Source organism: Prionailurus bengalensis, chromosome C1 (genome assembly GCF_016509475.1).
Source record: "Prionailurus bengalensis isolate Pbe53 chromosome C1, Fcat_Pben_1.1_paternal_pri, whole genome shotgun sequence".
NCBI classification, from domain to species: Eukaryota; Metazoa; Chordata; class Mammalia; order Carnivora; family Felidae; genus Prionailurus; species Prionailurus bengalensis.
In genome coordinates this window covers 44,413,272-44,432,282 of record NC_057345.1, presented here as the reverse complement: position 1 = coordinate 44,432,282, position 19,011 = coordinate 44,413,272, and the positions used below count along the sequence as shown (strand labels likewise).

The following is a 19,011-nucleotide window of genomic DNA, read 5'->3' as shown; positions in this document are numbered from 1 at the left end:
AGTACCCCACCCCACTGATACCACTAAAAACTATGTCCAATTCAATGCCTTTACAGTTGAGCTACACCCAATCACAGTGTCTGGTCCACATCAGAGAATGATTAAGGATGATGTAGACTCTGTCCCCTGTTGTTTTTACTCTGATTTACAGGAATACAATGGAGTGTTGTGGCGCATGTACAAGTATTTATTTTAATATTTGTTTCAAATTCTTTGGGTATATGCCTAGTAACACAAATGCTGGTTCATATGTTAATTTTGTGGTTAATTTTCTGAGGAACTGCCAAGCGGTTTTCCATAATGGCTGTCATTTTACATTCTCACCAGCAACACACAAAGGTTTCAGTTTCTCCTCATACTTCTCAACATTTATTTTCCTTAAAAAAAAAAAATCATGGGGCGCCTGGGTGGCTCAGTCAGTTGAGCATCTGACTTCAGCTCAGGTCACGATCTCATGGTCCGTGAGTTCGAGCCCTGCGTCGGGCTCTGTGCTGACAGCTCAGAGCCTGGAGCCTGCTTCGGATTCTGTGTCTCCCTCTCTCTCTGCCCCTCCCCGTTCATGCTCTGTCTCTCTGTCTCAAAAATAAATAAAAAAGTTAAAAAAAAAAAACTAAAAAAAAAATCATAACCAGGGGTACCTGGGTGGCTCAGTCAGTTAAGTGTCTGACTTCAGCTCAGGTCATGATCTTGTAGTTCATGAGTTTGAGTCTCACACTGGGCTCCACACTTACAGTGTGGAGCCTGCTTGGAATTCTCTCCCTCTCTCCCTCTTCCCTTCTCCCATTTGTGCTCTTTCTCAAAATTGATTAACTAATTAAAAAATGATAACCACCCCAGTGTGAAACAGAATCTCATTGTGGTTTTGATTTACATTTGCCTAATGATTAACAATGTTAAACATCTTTCATATGCTTTTTGGCCATTACGTACCCTCTTTGGAGAAATGTCTGTTCAGATCCTTTGCCCATTTAAAAAGTTGGATTGTCTTTTAATTGTTGAGATGTTAAGAGTTCCTTATATATTCCAGATAATGTCCCTTAACAGGAGGCGCTTGGGTGACTCAGTTGGTTAAGGATCCAAATCTTCATTTCAGCTCAGGTCATGATCTCATGGTTCATAAGTTTGAGACCACATCGGACTCTGTGCTGACAGTGTGGAGGCTGCTTGGGATTCTCTCTCTCCCCCTTTCTCTGCCCTTCCCCTGCTCGCTCTCTCTCTCTCTCTCAAAAATAAAACAGATAAAACTTAAAAAAAAAAAAAAAAAACAACCCTTAACAGATACATGATTTACAAATATTCTCCCATTCTGTGGGCTGTCTTTTCACTTTCTCAATGGTAGCCTCTGAAGCACAATAGTTTTTACCTTTGATGACGTCCAGTTTATCTATTTTGTTGTTTCTTGTGCTTTTTGTGTCATATCTAAGAAACCATTGCCTAATCCAAGGTCATGAAGATTAATGCCAACATTTTAAGAGTTCTATAGCTTTGGGGTGCCTGGGTGGCTCAGTTGGTTAAGTGTCTGACTCCTGATTTCAGCTAGGTTGTGATCTCTCAGTTCATGAGACTGAGCCCCACATCAGGCTCAGTGCTGACAGCTCCAAGCCTCCTTGAGATTCTCTCCCACCTCCCTGTCCCCCACCTCCCATCCCTTCCCCATGCCCTCTCTAAAAAAAAAAAAAAAAAAAAAAAAAAAAGAGTTTTGTAGCTTTGCTCTTCCATTTAGGTCTTTGATCCATGTTGCATACGAAATGAGGTAGGAGTCCAAATTCATGCTTTGCATGGGGATATACAGTTGTTCCAGCATCGTTTATTGACAAGACTGTTCCTTCCCATTGAATAGTTTAGGTACCCTTGATGAACATTAACTGTCCATGAATGTGAGGGTTTACTTCTGAGCTCTCAATTCTGTTACACCTATAGGTCTGTCCTTCTGCCAGTACCACAATGTCTTGATTACTACAGTAGTAAGATTTGAAATTTTAGTAAGATTTGAAATTGGGAAGTGTCAGTGCTCTAACTTAATGCTTTTTAGGATTGTTTTTGGCTATTCTGGGTACCTCGAATTTACAAATGAATATCAGAATCAGTCTGTCAATATTCTGCAAAGCAGCCAGTTAGAAATTTGATACACACTGGGTTGAATCTATACACCAATTTGGGGAGCACTGTCGTCTTAACAATATTAAGATGATTCAGGGGTGCCTGGGTGTCTCAGTCGGTTAAGCATCTGACTGCCGCTCAGGTCATGATCTCACGGTTAGTTGAGTTTGCGCCCCACATCAGGCTCTGTGCCTACAGCTCAGAGCCTGGAGCCTGCTTCGGGTTCTGTGTCTCCCTCTCTCTCTGTCCCTCCCACTCTCACACTCTTCTCTATCAAAAATAAACAAAAAAATTTAAAAAAGATCTGATTTATGAATGTCTTCCTATTTTCTTATATTTAATTTCTTTAAACAATGTTTTATATTTTCGGATTATAAGTTTTATGCTACTTTATTTATTCCTAAATATTTTATTCTTTCTGTTGCTATTATAGATGGAATTGTTTTCTTAATTTCATATTTGGAATGTTCACCAACAGCTTGCTAAACTAATTTATTACTTCCAATAGATTTTTAGTGGATTCCTTAGGATTTTTTATATGTAAGATTGTATCATTTGTAAATCAAGAGTGTTCTTCTTTTTTGAAGGATAGGTTTGCTGGATATAGAGTTCTTAGTTGACAGTCTTTCTTTCAGCACTTTGAATGACAATCCATGGAACCCTTTGGCTTCCGTGGCTTCTGATGAGAAATCAGCTGTTACTTTTATTGAGGCTCTCTCATACGTGAAGAGTCACTTCTCCCTTGATGCTTTTAACATTCTTGTGTTTGATTTTCAACAGTTTATGATATGTCCAGGTACAGATTTCTTTAAGTTGATCCTACTTGGAGTTTGTTAAGCTTCTTAGAAGGGTAGATAACTGCTTTTTATCAAATCTTGGAAGTTTTGGCTTTATCTCTTCAAGTATTCTTTTGTCTCTTTTACTTTCTCCTGTCCTGGGACTCCCACGTCTATGATGATATACTTGATGGCATCCAACACACCGCTCAGTCTCTCTTCATGTTTCTTTATTCTTCTTTCTGTTCCTCACGTTGGGTGATCACAACTGACCTATCTTCACAGTTCTGCTGTTAAGCCCTTTAGTGAACTTTTCATTTCAGTTATACTTTTCAACTACAGAATTTCTATTTGATTCTTTTTTATAATTTATTGATAGTCTCTATTTGGTAAGACATTGTTCTCATTTTTTTTTTTAATTCTTTAGTTCTTCTTTTGTTCTAGAACATACTGGAAAGAGCTGGTTTAAAGTCTTTATAAGTCTCATGTCTGGGCTTCCTCAGGGACATTTTCTATTGATTTTTTTTCCTGTGTATGGATCATACTTTCTTATTTCTTTGCATGTCTTGTAATTTTGTATTGAAAACCAGACATTTAAAATAATACAATATGGCAACTCTGGAAATTGCATTCTCCTCTCTCTTTCCCCTCCAGTTTTTGATATTGCTTCTCCTATTGTTTTAATTACTTTCCTGAACTAATTCTATAAAGCGTGTATTCTGTTTTATGTGACATGAAAGTCCCTGAATAGTTAGTTTAGTGGTCAGCTAATGATTGGACAGATTTCCCTAAACGCCTGAAGGCAAAAAGTCTCCCACTCTTTGCTGGAGGGCTCTCTGTGCATATTGTGGCACACCTTCAACACTCACCCACTGTTTACAATGCAGCCTTAGCCTTCCCTTACAGCTTTCACAGAGCCTCCAAGTCAGCCAGAGGTAAAAGCTAAGGGCCTTCTTAGATCTTTCCTGAGCACATGCATAGCCCTGGACACACATGTGACCTTGTAGATCTTCAGGAATATGTTGGAGCTTTTCAAAGCCCCTGCAGAATCTCATTTCCCAGCTTTTCCTTTTAAGTATTCTGGTAAGCCTACCGTTTGCCCTGTTATGCACTATCTCAGGCAGTGGCAATCTTAACTAATTCCTTCTAATTATTTCTGGCACACCCCTTCTTCCCACCCAGCTCCCCCAACCCCAAAAGCTTTTCATACTGGGACAGCTCGAAGATGAGTTAAATTAAATCAGCCTGGTGAGTGGGGTCTTCTTGGAAACCACCCAGATGGTCAAATAATGACAATTCTCTAGGAATGGGGCTTTGAAAGGGCTCTAATCCTATCTGCCTCCTCTGGTGGCTGCCAAGCTGCTCATTTTCACCATGATTCTTTCAAGGCTACTGTGGTAGTAGGGAAATGGAAATAGGGAATAGGAGATGGGAACAGGGTAAGTAAAAATGTCACAAAGCTTGCTCTGCTTACTGGAGGTTCAGACACTTTTCCTGAATAAACACTCCCTGATTGCTGCAAGCCTTTGGCTCATTTCAGAGTTCTGAAAAAGTTGACGGACCATTTTGCCAGTTTTCCATACATTTTTATCAAGTAAAGAATTTTAGCACGTCTTTAATTGGCCATTTTTGCTGATGTCACTTCTCTCTGCCAATTTATCTACTTGTTCTATCAATTACTGAGTGATGTTGACATCTACACCTATTTGTAGATTTGTCTTGTTTATCAATTTTTTTGCTTCATGCATCTTGAAGTGCTCTTCTTACTTTACATACATATTTAGAATTGTTAAATGTTCTTGATAAGCTTTTATCATTTAAAAAATTCCATACTGGGGCGCCTGGGTGGCGCAGTCGGTTAAGCGTCCGACTTCAGCCAGGTCACGATCTCGCGGCCCGTGAGTTCGAGCCCCGCGTCAGGCTCTGGGCTGATGGCTCAGAGCCTGGAGGCTGTTTCCAATTCTGTGTCTCCCTCTCTCTCTGCCCCTCTCCCGTTCATGCTCTGTCTCTCTCTGTCCCAAAAATGAGTAAATGTTAAAAAAAATAAAAATAAAAATAAAAAATAAATAAAAAATAAAAAATTCCATACTTTATTTCTGGTAATAAATACCAGATGGTATTGATGGCTGTTTTGTCTGATTTTACCATCACCATATGAGGTCTGTTGCGTACACCAAGCACATAGGAATCCAGAATTAGTTGATACTCAGATATAGAATAATCCTGATACTCAGCAAGCAGTGTTACCTATACCCAATATCAGGCTTTGGAGCCCTGAAATATTCCTTTAACTGTGCCTGTGCTACAGAACCTACAGCTTTCATTTAGGTCCACTATGGGTTTTTTTGTGGATTAGCTTGGCTATGGCCTTACACAGTAGCCTGCGAGACATTCTCTCAGTTACCTAGGTTCAGAATTCTGTCACTGAGCCATGTGAGTCAACAGATATCTACTTTTTCTATCATTTTATATGTCCAGAATGACCTTTGACTAAAACCTACCCCTTTGTAGGGCCAGCTGAAGGCTCCCATAGCACTGAGAATTCCCCCTCCATAGTATAAGCAGTGCAGACAGACCTAGAACAATAATCAGGAGACTTGAAGTCCAGTTCTGGCTTTGTATTAATAGACATGCGAGGCAGTGACGCATAGGGACTAAGCACGTGGACTCTAGACCCAGACTGCCTGACTCCGACGCCCAGCTTCACCACAGCTACGTGACTTAGGCAGGTTCCTAATCTCTATGCTTTAGCTACCTACTCCTGAAAGGTGAATCAGAATAGTTCCTACCTTGTAGGGTTGTTGTGTGGTTTAAATGAATTCATTTAAGTAAAAATATTTAAATAGCACCTGGAAGATACAGCCAGTAAATGCTATCTAAATGCTGGACATTATTTTTCATACTGATGGTATTCTGCCAGTATTACTGTTTTATCATCACTGTTGCTACTATGTGCCAGAAATAGCATTTCATCAGCAAGTTATAGGTGTCTTAAAGCTGGGAGTTATACAACGCTGGCAGAAGCTTAAGGTTTTGTTTAATGTTCAACAAAAGCTCTTTCAAGAGCTTTACCCAGTGTGCAGACTACATTATGGCAGTCTTATGCCATTTCTTATTTATTCAAATCATAATAGCCACAAACTTATCAACTCCTTATAAGTCAAGAATGTACTAGCACACACATATTCTCATTCAACCCTCATAAAAACCTGAGGCATATGTTATGTCCACAATTTTCAAAGAGGGGATTGAGTTTCAGAAATATCAAGAACTTGCCCATAGTTATGCTCTCTCTTGTCTGGAATGCTCTCCACTCCCCACACCCCACCCTCCAGCTGAGTAAACTTTTGCTCAATCTTCAAGAGATTAGACAGAAGCATCACCTCTTTCAGCCAGTCTTCTCTGCCATCCCCATTGCTGCCCTGCTTTCACCCAGGGCAGAGTTAGATACTACTATATACTATATTTCTTGCTTGCCTCTGTCACATTATAACTATAAACACATTATAACTATAAACAATAAACTTATTTGTGTTCTCCAGAGTTCCAAAGATAGGGAATAGTTCTGGGTTTGGTTTTTGTTTTTGTTTTTGTATGTTTATTTATTTTTGACAGAGAGACAGAGCGCAAGCGGAGAGGCAGAGAGAGACGGAGACACAGAATCTGAAGCAGGCTCCAGGCTCTGAACTCTCAGTACAGAGCCCCATGTGGGGCTCGAACTCACAAACCAGGAGCTCATGACCTGAGCCAAAGTCGGATGCTTAGCCGACTGAGCCACCCAGGCGCCCTGGGTTTTGTTTTTCAAGAAGAAAAGTTGAGGTGCCTGGGTGGCTCAGTCAGTTAAGCATCCAACTCTTGATTTCAGCTCAGGTCATGATCTTGAAGTTCAGGAGTTCAAGACCCATGTTGGGCTCTGCACTGACAGCAAGGAGACTGCTTGGGATTCTCTCTCTCCCTCTCTCTCTACATCTCCCCTGCTCATGCACACTTGCAAGCGCATACACTCTCTCTCTCTCTCTCAAAAAAAAAAATATAAACATTTAAAAAAAAATAAGAAAAAGTTTACAACAACCCAAAAGATACAATCTGGGAAATACTAAATAATTAATGCAGAGTAACAAATGCCAACTGGCTACTGATTCTGCCACCTACCTTCAGTTTGTCTGCTTTAGCCCTCATTTCCAGAAGCTTCTTCTCTCTGGCATCTATCTGCAACCCTTCATCACACCAGTTCACAGCCTCAGCAAAATTTTTCAGTTCCAAATGGCATAAGGCACCTGTAGAACCCAGAACCCTTAATATACGTGGACAATATGCATGGAAAGAGGCCTCCTTAAACAAGAACCCCCACCTCCACCAGCCAGCATTCTGAAGGGAAAACATGATTAAAGCCCCTTGTACTGCATTCCCCAGACAAGGAAGAATATTTTGTGTATCTTAGATCAGAAAGATCTCTAGGGCCCATTCAGCTCAAAACTCCTGTAAGCATTCCTGGTATTAAGGGCTTTTAAAGTAGGGAAAGCTACAGCTTAATGGCAAAGAGCACAGACTTTGGAATCAGACAGATATGGGCTAGAAATCGGGCTCTGTCATTTACCAACTAGACATTAGACAAAGTACTGAGCACCTCCGAGCTTCAGGTTCCTCATCTGCAAATCAGAGTAAAGCCCATCTCAGATGATATTTTAAACGGAGACAGAAAGCAGAATTGACATTAGCCATTCATCAAAGCAGTGGCAAGACCAAAGACAATGATCTCTCCTAAAACGGTGCCCAAAGGCAGCTGCCTCTCCTCTCGCCATGTTTGTTCTTCTCCAGTTAGCCCCTTTAGACTTTCCACAGAATTTCAAAATATCAGAACTGTGAGGGCTTCGATGTCCACAGAATCTAACCTCATCTTCCAGAGATAGGCAAACTGATACTAAGAGTGGATGTCTTGCCATGGTCACATGCTGAGGTAAAACTGAATTCAGTCAAGGATTAGACTCCAGCTTGGAGCCAATTCCACAGGACTAGAGTGAATTTACTTGCTAATCTTTGAACAGTACCTTCTTTCCCTACAGCTGAGGAACACGGATCTACCTACCACCCCCTAACTACACATATCTAAAGAGGCAGAACTTGGGGCGCCTGGGTGGCGCAGTCGGTTAAGCGTCCGACTTCAGCCAGGTCACGATCTCACGGTCCGTGAGTTCGAGCCCCGCGTCAGGCTCTGGGCTGATGGCTCGGAGCCCGGAGTCTGCTTCCGATTCTGTGTCTCCCTCTCTCTCTGCCCCTCCCCCGTTCATGCTCCGTCTCTGTCTCAAAAATAAATAAAAAACGTTGAAAAAAATAAATAAAAAAAAAAAAATAAAGAGGCAGAACTTTGATAAAGCATTTGGCTTAGGATAAAGCAGTTGGTCCATGGGGATATAGGGAAGATTAATATGTGATGAATAAATTAAAGTTTACAAAGCACTTTTGAGCTTCTCAAAGAAAAGGTAAAATATAAAAGTAATATAGCACTATTATTACATAGAAAGGTCAGACCACAAAAGAAAATATAATCTGGGAACATCTCAGCATCAAGAGTTCTCAGCAAAGGTCCAATAACTTACCTTTTAATTAACATGGCATTTGAAAATCTCACCTTTCAATCAGCTAATTTGGAAAAAAAATTAGAATGCAGCTTCTGGAACTGCTTTATTTTAATTAATTTTATTATTAATTTAAAACGAGGAGTTTCAATTTCTCTACAAATTCTTAAACCATAAAGGGTTATATTATTCTCTGGAAAATTCTTTTAAAAATGGCATGCTGCTATTGATAATAACCAGGAACTTAATATCAAGAATGCAAAAATAAGGTGACTTCATTAGTATATCAGACTCTTAATATTAAAGCTTAAAATTCCTCAACTCTTGGTGCAGTAAGTGCCAACTTTTCCATGATGACAATCATACTGTGGGGTTCTATGATACTTACCTCTTATTATTGCTTTGAGGTGGCAGGGTTTTAGCTTTTTGGCAGCTGTCACATCATTGAGAGCAGAACGAAAATTGCCTAATAGTCACCATTTAGTAAAAGAGAAAACAAGATTGAGATCAGAATATTTGCAAAAATTTGTGTGTAGAGACACATTCTTATACAGTCTTGGAGGAATATAAAAAAGAGTAATGGTTTTTAGAAAAAAATATAGTTGAGCTCATCAAGAGTCTTAGCAATATTTCTAACACTGAAAGCTCACAGAACAACTAAATGGCTAGCAAGCCCATGAAAAGATGCTCAACATCACCAATGACTGAAGAAATTGAAATTAACATGGAACTGGTAAAAATTAAAGACAGATAATATCCCGTATCGGTGAAGACATGGAAAAAGGGCACTCGTGTAAGGATAAATTAGAGAGCAAATTAGCATGTACTTTGGGTGTAGACTCTCACCCAACAATATTCTTCTGGGAATTTATCCTTAAAAATACTTGGGCAGGGGCACCTGGGTGGCTCAGTCAGTTAAGTGTGCATCAACTCTTGATTCTGGCTCAGGTCACGATCTCACAGTTTGTGGGATTAAGCCCCACACTGGGCTCTTCACTGACAGCACAGAGCCTGCTTGAGATTCTGTCTCTGCCCCTCCGCTCCCTCTCAAAAATAAAAACATTAAAAAACAATACTTGGACAAATGTGCAAGGATAAATGTAAACGCATGTTAACTGCAGTATTACTTTTAATTGTGAAATGCTGGTGATACCCTAACTATCCTCGATATGGTAATGACTAAATAAACTATGGTTATGCCCACAAATATATGGTCAACTAATCTTTGACAAAGCAGGAAAGACTATCCAATGGAAAAAAGACAGTCTCTTCAACAAACGGTGTTGGGAAAACTGGACAGCAACATGCAGAAGAATGAAACTGGACCACTTTCTCACACCATACATACAAACTCAAAATGGAAGAAAGATCTGAATATGAGACAGGAAACCATCAAAATCCTAGAGGGGAAAACAGGCAACAACCTCTCTGACTTCAGCTAGGGCAACTTCTGACTAGATATGTCTCAAAAGCAAATAGGAACTATTGCGACTTCATCAAGATAAAAAGTTTCTGGAAAGCGAAAGAAACAGTCAACAAGACTAAAAGGCAGCCTACGGAATGGGAGAAGATATTTGCAAATAATATATCAGATACAGGGTTGGTATCCAAAATTCTATAAAGAACTTATCAAACTCAGCAGCCAAAAAACAAATAATCCACTTAAGAAATGGGCAGAAGACATGAATAGACACTTTTCCAAAGAAGACACCCAGATGGCTAACAGACACATGAAAAGATGCTCAACATCACATCATCAGGGAAACACAAATCAAAACCACTAGGAGATACCATGTCACCACTGTCAGAATGGCTAAAATTAACAACTCAGGAAACAACAGATATCGGTGAGGATGTGGAGAAAGGGTTTGCACTGTTGGTGGGAATGCAAACTGGTGCAGCCACTCTGGAAAATAGTATGGAGATTCCTCAAAAAGTTAAAAATAGAACTACCCTACGACCTAGCAATTGCACTACTTGGTATTTATCGAAAGGATACAAAAATACAGATGTGAAGGGACACATGCACCCTAATGTTTATAAGAGCATTATCAATAATAGCCAGACTATGCAAAGAGCCCAAGTGTCCAATGACTAATGAATGGATAAAGAAGACACACACACACACACACACACATCGAAAAGAATAAAATGTTGGGGCGCCTGGGTGGCTCAGTCGGTTAAGTGTCCGACTTCAGCACAGGTCACAATCCTATGGTTCGTAGGTTCGACCCCCACATCGGGCTCTGTGCTGACAGCTTAGAGCCTGGAGCCTTCTTCAGATTCTGTGTCTCCCTCTCTCTCTGCCCCTCCCCTGCTTGTGCTCTGTCTCTTTCAAAAATAAATAAACATAAAAAAAAATTTTTTTTAAAGGAATAAAACGTTGCCATTTGCAACAATGTGGATGGAGCTAGAATGCATTACATTAAGGGAAATAAGGCAGGCAGAGGAAGACAAATCCATGAGATTTCATTCACATGTGGAATTTAAGAAACAAAACAGATGGACATGGGGGAAGGGAAAAAAAAAGAGATGGAAACAAACCATGAGAGACTCTTAACTATATATAGAGAACAAACTGAAGGTTGTTGGAGGGAAAGTGAGTGGGGGGATGGGCTAAAAGGGTGATGGGCATTAAGGAGGGCACTTGTGTTGAGCACTGGGTATTGTAAGCGATGAACCAATAAATTCTACTCTTGAAACCCATATTACATTATGTTAACTAATTAGAATTTAAATAAAAATTTGGGAAACAAACTATGGTTAATCCATACTATTACATAGTATGCAGCCATTAAAGAAAAGAGTAAGATAGATCTGCATGTGAAAGGATCTGCACATGATAGGATGCCTGTACTACGTAGTTTTAAGTGGTTGTTCTATGTGTATAATGTCAATGTATAAAATGCAAATATGATTTTGTAAAACTAACCAATCTAAATATACAGGCATATGTACACACACATATGTATTTATAAATGTATTAAAAAAAAAAAAAAACGGTCTGCAATCACACACACACTGGTTATCCAAACGAGGAGGGCATGAAGTAGATTTTCACTTTCTAGTTTACTTAACAGTTTGGTATTTACCTATTATTTTCACTTCTAAAAATTCTAGCATGGAGTCAGCAAAATTTTTCTGACCCTCTTCTGAAGGGCCATATAGATATAGTAAATATTTTAGGCCAAATATGATCTGTTATATATTCGTCTTTGCTTGTTTTAGAATTCTTTAAAATATAAAAAACATTTTTAGCTCATAAGAAGCCAAGGATCCAGATGTGGCATGTGAGCCATAGTCTGCCAAATCCTGCTTTAGCCTTAAGATGAATCAGAATTAGTGGAAAACTTGAACACTGTGTTCATTATTGCATTATTTTAAAACACCTAAAAGCAGCTGTATATTTAATAATAGCAAACAGTGAAGCCAATAGTATGGAGATTCCAAATGATGTGTCCAAATGATGCAGCTTTATGTAGCTATTAAAATAATATTCACAAATAATTTTAATGACAGGTAAAACTGTTTATATGCTATAAAATTAAGTGAAAAGAACGGAATACAATATTGGAAGAACAGCATATTAACTACACAAAATATATATATATATATAAGAGATCCAAAGACTTCTGGTTAAAGGTGGTAGATTGAACCTTTAGATAAGGTAGATAAGGATTTAACTCAACCTCCACTACTTTTCCCCTTTCCCCCCAAAATGCCATAAACCCACAGAGACAAAAAGAGTAAGAATACAGAACACATTTTAAAGCCGGAAAACAAAGGGACAAGGGCTAAATGACTAATCAGGCCTAAGAAAACTGAATGCTAAGCCAGCAAAGGGAAAGCCCCAAAGCTAGTGAGTGGTGCTGCAGAACCTAAAAGTACTCAGGACTAAGGAACTGACAGCACCAGGTACTTCTGGAAGTGTGGGTAAAGGGGTCTTCCATTTAGTGCGCTTTGAATCAAACCTGATTCTGCATACTATTCCTAGCACTGTGTACCCTTACCCAATTCATTTTACTACATTTGCTGTATTTTACGACAATTTCTTACTCTGACTAGGGAAAAAGCAGTCAAGCTCACCTACGTTACATAGTTGCTATGAGGTCAAGAGGGATGACAAATGTGGAAGTGCTCTGTGAGCTGTACCAGTGAGGTATCATTTAAGGAACAGCAGGGATTATCAAGCCTCTACTCCTCTAGCATCACACACACACGGTTTTCTTCTTGCAAGGTGCTTCTTCTGGTCTTATTGGCCCTATACAGGACAGTCTTAAAGTTGCCCTAAGAACATGTAGCTATTGATCACAGTGAAATGCATAGCACACAGTAAATGCTTTATGTGTATTTACTGACTAAGGAAATGAATGAAACTCCTCAGGGAAAGGCCAGGTCTTACCCATCTCTGCAATGCCCATGCCTAGCACAGAACAAGAACTCAAGTTTGTCCGTTGAAGAAGAAAACGTATTCCTCCAGAAGTTAGAAAAATGGGTTTCCAGTCCTGGTTCTGACACCAACCAGAGGGTCCCTCTCTGGGTCTATGTAAAACGAGGGGTTGGTTGGCCCAAATAATCTCTTAAGTTCTATACCACTTTTACTATTTAGGATTGTATAATGAAACACACTAAAGGAGACAACAGTTGGAGCAGACTATGACTGGGGAGAAACTGCTCAAATGGTCCCACCTGACTCATCCCAGCTAGACTGCAAGGCTTATGCTCTACCAGTCCCTCAGAAATGCCCAAGGCCCCAGGTCGTCTTTCAACTCTGTGATAAGAAACATGGGTCTAACATGACCAAGACTAGTCACCAGCAATAATGTTACCGAATAACCAGTGTTTCCCAAAGTCACATCTGCTCAACAGTCCTGCATGGTAATAAGCATTACTTGAAAAGGAGCTTACAAAAACATAAGAATCGTAAGGTAGGGTTCTTTGCTGTAGGTCATCCCAGCATCCTGAACATACTAATGTGAACTGCAAATCTGCAACAAAGCAGCAGCAAGTTCCAAATTTCCTTGCCTAAAGAGTATTTGTCACATCAAAGGTCCCACAGAATGCTCTTTGAAAAATTCTCCCTTTGATTTATATAGTTCTGTCACTTAAAAAATCTCTATTTCTTGAATCCTTCTAGCATCCTTAAGAATAGGATAAAAGGCCAAAAACAAAAACACATTTTTTTTTTTTTTTGAGAGAGAAGCATTTGGACTAAAACAAATCTCAGATCATACCAACTCATTTATTAAGGCAGGTCACTTGTTTGGTTCAGATAGTAAGATGGGGCGCTTGGGTGGCTCAGTCGATTAAGCGTCCGACTTTAACTCAGGTCACAATCTCACTACTTGTGGGTTCGAGACACGCATCAGGCTCTGTGCTGACAGCTCAGAGCCTGGAGCTTGCTTCCGATTCTGTGTCTCCCTCTCTCTCTGCCCCTCCCCCATTCACTCTCTGTCTCTCAAAAATGAATAAGCTTAAAAAAACCCCAAAACAGATAGTAAGAATTACACAATCTATCTAGTTTCCTTTTTCACCAAGTCCACCTGGAAGATCGGAGTTCAGTTAAACTTGCCTAGCTTTCTGAGATAAGCAGCTCTGCTTCTGACACTCTCAAACTCTGCACTAGCCAACATAATGGCTTTTACCATAAGTTAATTCTTTAGAAAGCACTAAATAATAGAATAAATTACCAAGATAGTACTGTGCTGCTGCCCGGTTGGTATAAAGGACAGCATTCAAATCAGGGTCTGTGCATTTCTTCTTTAATCCTTCAGAGTACGAAATCACAGCTTTTTTATAGTCTTTTTCTTTAAAGTAATCATTGCCCTCATTCTTGTAGGTCTTGGCCTGTTCTGCAAAGAAGAGAATAAATAATCACTATTTCCTGTTTTTTTTAAAGGCTCATTAAAAATAGATTCCAAACCATACAATAATGTAACATATGATAAGTCAAATAGAAGAAACCAATAGAAAAAGAAAACTCAAAAATTAATGCTATAAAACTGGGTATCAACATGGAGAGACATAAGTCATGCATACTTAATGCTACAGTCAATTCCAAATATCTTGCGAGGTAGATTATTAGGTACTTACAAAAAAAGTATACTTATCCTACCTCTTGAAGAATGGACTTTTTTTAATTATTGAAGAAATGGGGGGAAATTCTACTTTTGTTTTTGCTTATGTTTTAATCCCAGGAGTGCAAATTCCCCTCCTCACCCTAGAAAGAGCCTACAAAATCGTTAAGAATCAGTTCAAATTTCCAGTCCATTGTAAGCCCATTCCTACCTCCCCCTCTTCAATGTTCCAGCAACACATAGTATATAGCTACGTGTTGGCACTTACCAGATACACATAGGACAATCTGGCCATCCACGGGAGCATAACCCTTGAGGGCCATCTCACTCACCCCTGTATTTCCCAATGCCTAGCATTTAGTACGTATCAAAAAAAAAGGGGGGGGGGGGGCGGGGGGGGTATGCGTGGAATAGTGACAAGTTAGACCAGGTTAACTACTTGTTATCAATCAGAACCTTTCTGACTCGCTCTTTACCTGAATCCAACGGAGACACAAAACAAATATTAGACTCATGTCAGATACCTTCTGGAGATCGTTCTTCATCAAAAATAATTGACTGGAGGCAAGCCAAGTCAGGATTTTCGTTGGGATCAATTTCGGATGGCGCTTTCCTCATAAATAGGGGGACCTTTTCAAATTCCTGGAGATTAAGACAAGAACGAACTGTAGGAATAAGATTTTCCACTGGGCAGATCCAATTCCGTATCTCTACGTCAGAGTTTTCTTCCTCATCATGATTTGCAAATCAGGATTAGCTATCTCTCTCCCTATTCAGGCCTCAGTTTCCCATCTGTAAAATGATAGCGCGGGGTAACGACCTCTAAAGATTCTTTCGGTTCTCGCGTTTTTACAAGGGCCGCGGTAATCACCGCCAATTGAGCGCTCCTGCGTCCCCGTCACTGTACCCACCATATCCCTTCATCTTCGCCGCAATCCTACGAGACTGTGGGCTACAGTTTAGGAAATTTTACAAACGAGGCCACGGGCTCAGAGACATTAAGTAGCCGAGCCAGTAAGTGGTAGAGTCACAGGTGGGTCTGGCGCCTAAATGTACTGACAGCTGAAGAAGGCCCTCAAAACCTCGAGGCCGATTTTCTATCATTCCCAAGTGGAAACCACCTATCCGCTGGCAGCGCCAGGCCCGGGGATGAGGGAGGCGTCTCCGTGCCCAGGAGCCCCAGGTGTCGCGACGACCCCCCCCCACCCCCACCCCGACACACACACACAACACACACGTGCGGGGCCCCGGGCCGCCTACCTCCTCCCACTGGTCCTCGTGGAAGCCGCCACTGTAAGGCTCGTTCTGGAACTTTTCCAGGAACGCGTCCATGGCATCGTCGGCGTCAGCGTCGGCGTCCGGCTCCCATTGCTCCATGGCGACCCCTCAGCTCTCGCGCCACGGTCGCAGCGGCTAAAAACGCGCGGCCACTTCCGGCAGCGCGGGTGCTCTTCCCTCAGTCCTCCGGGCCCGCGCCCGCCGGCGCGCCTCGGGTTCCGCCCTACTCGGGACACGGCCGACCCGGCTCCACCCCTTCCCGGCCGGCACCACCCCCGCCCCGCCCTCCCCTCAGCTGGCCGCAGCCCCGCCCCCCCCAGTGTTTGGGATGGTGGATAAACCCAGCGCCCCGCAGTGCCCCCTTATCACTCCGTTAACTCGTTTGTTCAGCCAGTTAACACGTGTTCCCCAAGCTCCTTGTGTGTTCAGGCCTATTGTGGTGGCTGGGTATACAGTGGTGGGGAAAGCAGATAAAAAGCAGATAAAACCCTTGCTCTCCAGGAGCTGATCAGGTAGTGCGGGGAGACAGACGGTAAACATATACTTTGTAAGAGGTTGTCAGGTGCTAGCAAGAGCTATCAGGGGAAAGTTTCAAACTGGGTGTACAGGCATGCAAGCAAAGGAGGAGGCCGGAAGTGGCCAGGGCCTGTTGGGGGGTGAGGGCGCGGGGAGAGCACTCTCCATGGAGGGGATTGGCAGGGCCCAGCTGCAGGGAGGGGAGTTGGGGGAAGGGGGTGCTGGTGCAGAATGAGAAGTAGGGTGAGTAGGTGAAGTGAGAGGGATGATGAGTAGTGATTCTGACTTGGGTCTTCCTCAGCGTGCGGTGGTAGCTTCTGGAGAGTTTTGAGAAAAGGGGCTATGTGATCAGACATGCCTATTTCTGAGGTTAACCACCTCCCTACCCGCCCCAGCTGAGATGGAAACAGGATCTCCAGGGGAGGTGTGCCTTCCTTCAGCCACAGGGTTACCCAATAGATGGCTACCCGGGCCCTGCATTGGGTGCTACAGCCTCAGGAAGCCCACAGCCTGGTCTGGAAGGAAAGATGGACAGGCTGCAGACCTAAACCAGGGCCGATTACAAGTCTGCACAGGGAAGGCCTAGAAGAGTGGGTGTTACCTCGGGGATTCAGAAGAGGAAGGTCTCCACAGATGGATGGGCTCTGGAGGGGAGCATCTTAGGCAGTGGGAGCCCCTGTGCAGAGAGGCATGGAGGCGTGTAAGAGCCTGGCATGCTGGGTACATGCCACGAATCAGGAGGAAAGGCCAGCAAGGTGGATGGGGGCCAGAGGGCAGTCAGGCCTTTATCTGGCAGAGGATAGTGAGCCAGTGATAGACCTAAGGACAGATTTGTTTTAGGAAGGCCTGGGTTGCCAGGTGAAGAATTGATGGGAGGAGGCTGGATTAAGAGAGGAGATGCTGGTGAGAGACTAGGGAAGAGAAGAGATTGGAGGCACAGCAGTGGAGCTGGAAGGCTTAGCCATTATCTCATACGCAGGCGAAAGAGATAGCAGGGCTAAGGGTGGATGCACGGAGGGCTGCAGCTTCCAGGGCCGGGCCTGTGGCTTTTCCCTTCTAGCTGCCGCCCATGCCCGGCAGGACACCTGGTCCAAGTGCCTCCTCTCCTCCAATTCAGCACCTCCTTTTCTGCCTTCATCCTCCAGCCTGCTCCCTACTGGTTCCCGTTCTCACTCTCCTCCTCATTATCTTTTCCCTTCTTGGGTACAGAGCCTACAGATCCTGTGGCTTCCATTTTTTTATTGGATTCCGATAAAACTCCGTGAGGTGAGAATTCATTTTACAGGTGATGTCGGGGGAGGCTCAGAAAAGGGAAGTGACTTGCCAAGCGCTCTCTGATCCTTCTGACTCCAGATGACTTGGGGGCACTGGCCAATCACTGAGCCCCTGTCGGCCTCTGTTGTGCTTCGAAGCCACCCAGACCAGAATGTGGCAGCTGTCATTTGTCAAGGCCAGCCCAGACCTGGGTTCTGGCCAATGAAAGCAGCAGTGTCTTTGGGTAGAAAGGGCTGAGCCACGGGAGTTGGGAGACGTTTGGGACCCACACTTCTATTGATTCTCTTGGGTGACCTTGCACAAAGCCCACTCATCTTGGAGCCCTGCCCTCATCTGTAGAATGAGGGCAGTGAAGCCAGCCTGCCTTCGCCACAACTCCATGTGGCTACCGCGACACTCCAAGGAGGCCATGCTTGTGAGCATTCTTGGCAATGGAAGAGGTTATGCACAAGGAGCACTCCCATTTCCTGCTCTCTCTTAGGCCCAGAATCCTGATGGCCCTGGCCTACCATTTATTGGCAGAGGATTGTGTGGTCAGCATCCTGGGTTCCTCATCCCAGCAGCAGCTTAAATGTACTCTACACTCTCGCCCTGGGGAATCTCACCTCAGCCCTGTCTTCGAGGAATCCCGAACGTGCTTCCATCCCGGGTCCTTCTGCCGAACTCCCCACTGTGCAGCCAGCCAGCCACCTGGCAGATGTCTCTACTGTCACGACACCAAGCCTCTCAAGCTCACCACATCCAGCCTCAACTCCTGTCTCTGTGAAGCTGCCTCTGATCCTAAGGGACCAACCAGTGTGGGGGACACCATTGACCCAGGTCATCCACCCAGAAATGCAGGCACCACCCTCAGCGCCTTGCTCTCCCTCCCCTTCCTCCATTCTGTCAACCACCGGGTTCTGACAATTCCCCTTCCTCTGTCTCCCCAGGGTCCAGTCCTCCCTCACCACCCTGCCCTGCCATCCAGGCTTCCATTCCTCCCCACGAGCTGCCAGCCAAGTCTCCCTGCCTGTGCTTTTGTTCACCACCCCTCTTTCCTGCCACCACAGAATGAGCTTTCTTCCCCTCCCTTTTATCATTTTTTCCCTTTTAGGCCTCAGAGCCCTCCTCCTTCCTCCCTCCCACCGGCCTGTGTTTTAATGTGTATTTTCAGCTTGTAAGTGTTCTTGCAAAGTGTGACTTCTTTTGTGCAGACATTTTTTTACGTCCTCTTTCCCTCAGCACAAGGTTTTAGGTCCCATTCAAGGTGCTACACGTACCCCCACTGCCTCTAAGTGCTGCATGGGACTCCGTGGTGCCCGTTCACTCCCTGAGGACGGATACCCAGGCGGCTTCCTCTCCCAGGCACCACAAATAATGCTGCAATGGACTTCCTCATACATCTTTTCTTGTGGACCTCTGGGAAGAGCTCCG

At 43.0% G+C, this 19,011-nt stretch overlaps 1 protein-coding gene across 1 annotated transcript in view; it reads right to left on the bottom strand.

Annotated features, from left to right (window-relative positions):
• The window catches only part of TTC4 (tetratricopeptide repeat domain 4), a 31,883-nt gene extending 15,875 nt beyond the window's left edge, over positions 1-16,008 (bottom strand). Inside the window, exons 1-5 of the mRNA XM_043575076.1 lie at positions 15,790-16,008; positions 15,054-15,171; positions 14,143-14,304; positions 8,841-8,918; positions 7,029-7,153 (exon numbers count right to left, since the gene is read on the bottom strand). Coding sequence (XP_043431011.1) covers positions 7,029-7,153; positions 8,841-8,918; positions 14,143-14,304; positions 15,054-15,171; positions 15,790-15,906 — 600 coding nt within the window. The 5' untranslated portion in view covers positions 15,907-16,008. The remainder of the gene's footprint in view (positions 1-7,028; positions 7,154-8,840; positions 8,919-14,142; positions 14,305-15,053; positions 15,172-15,789) is intronic.
• Between the last annotated feature and the right edge of the window lie 3,003 nt (positions 16,009-19,011).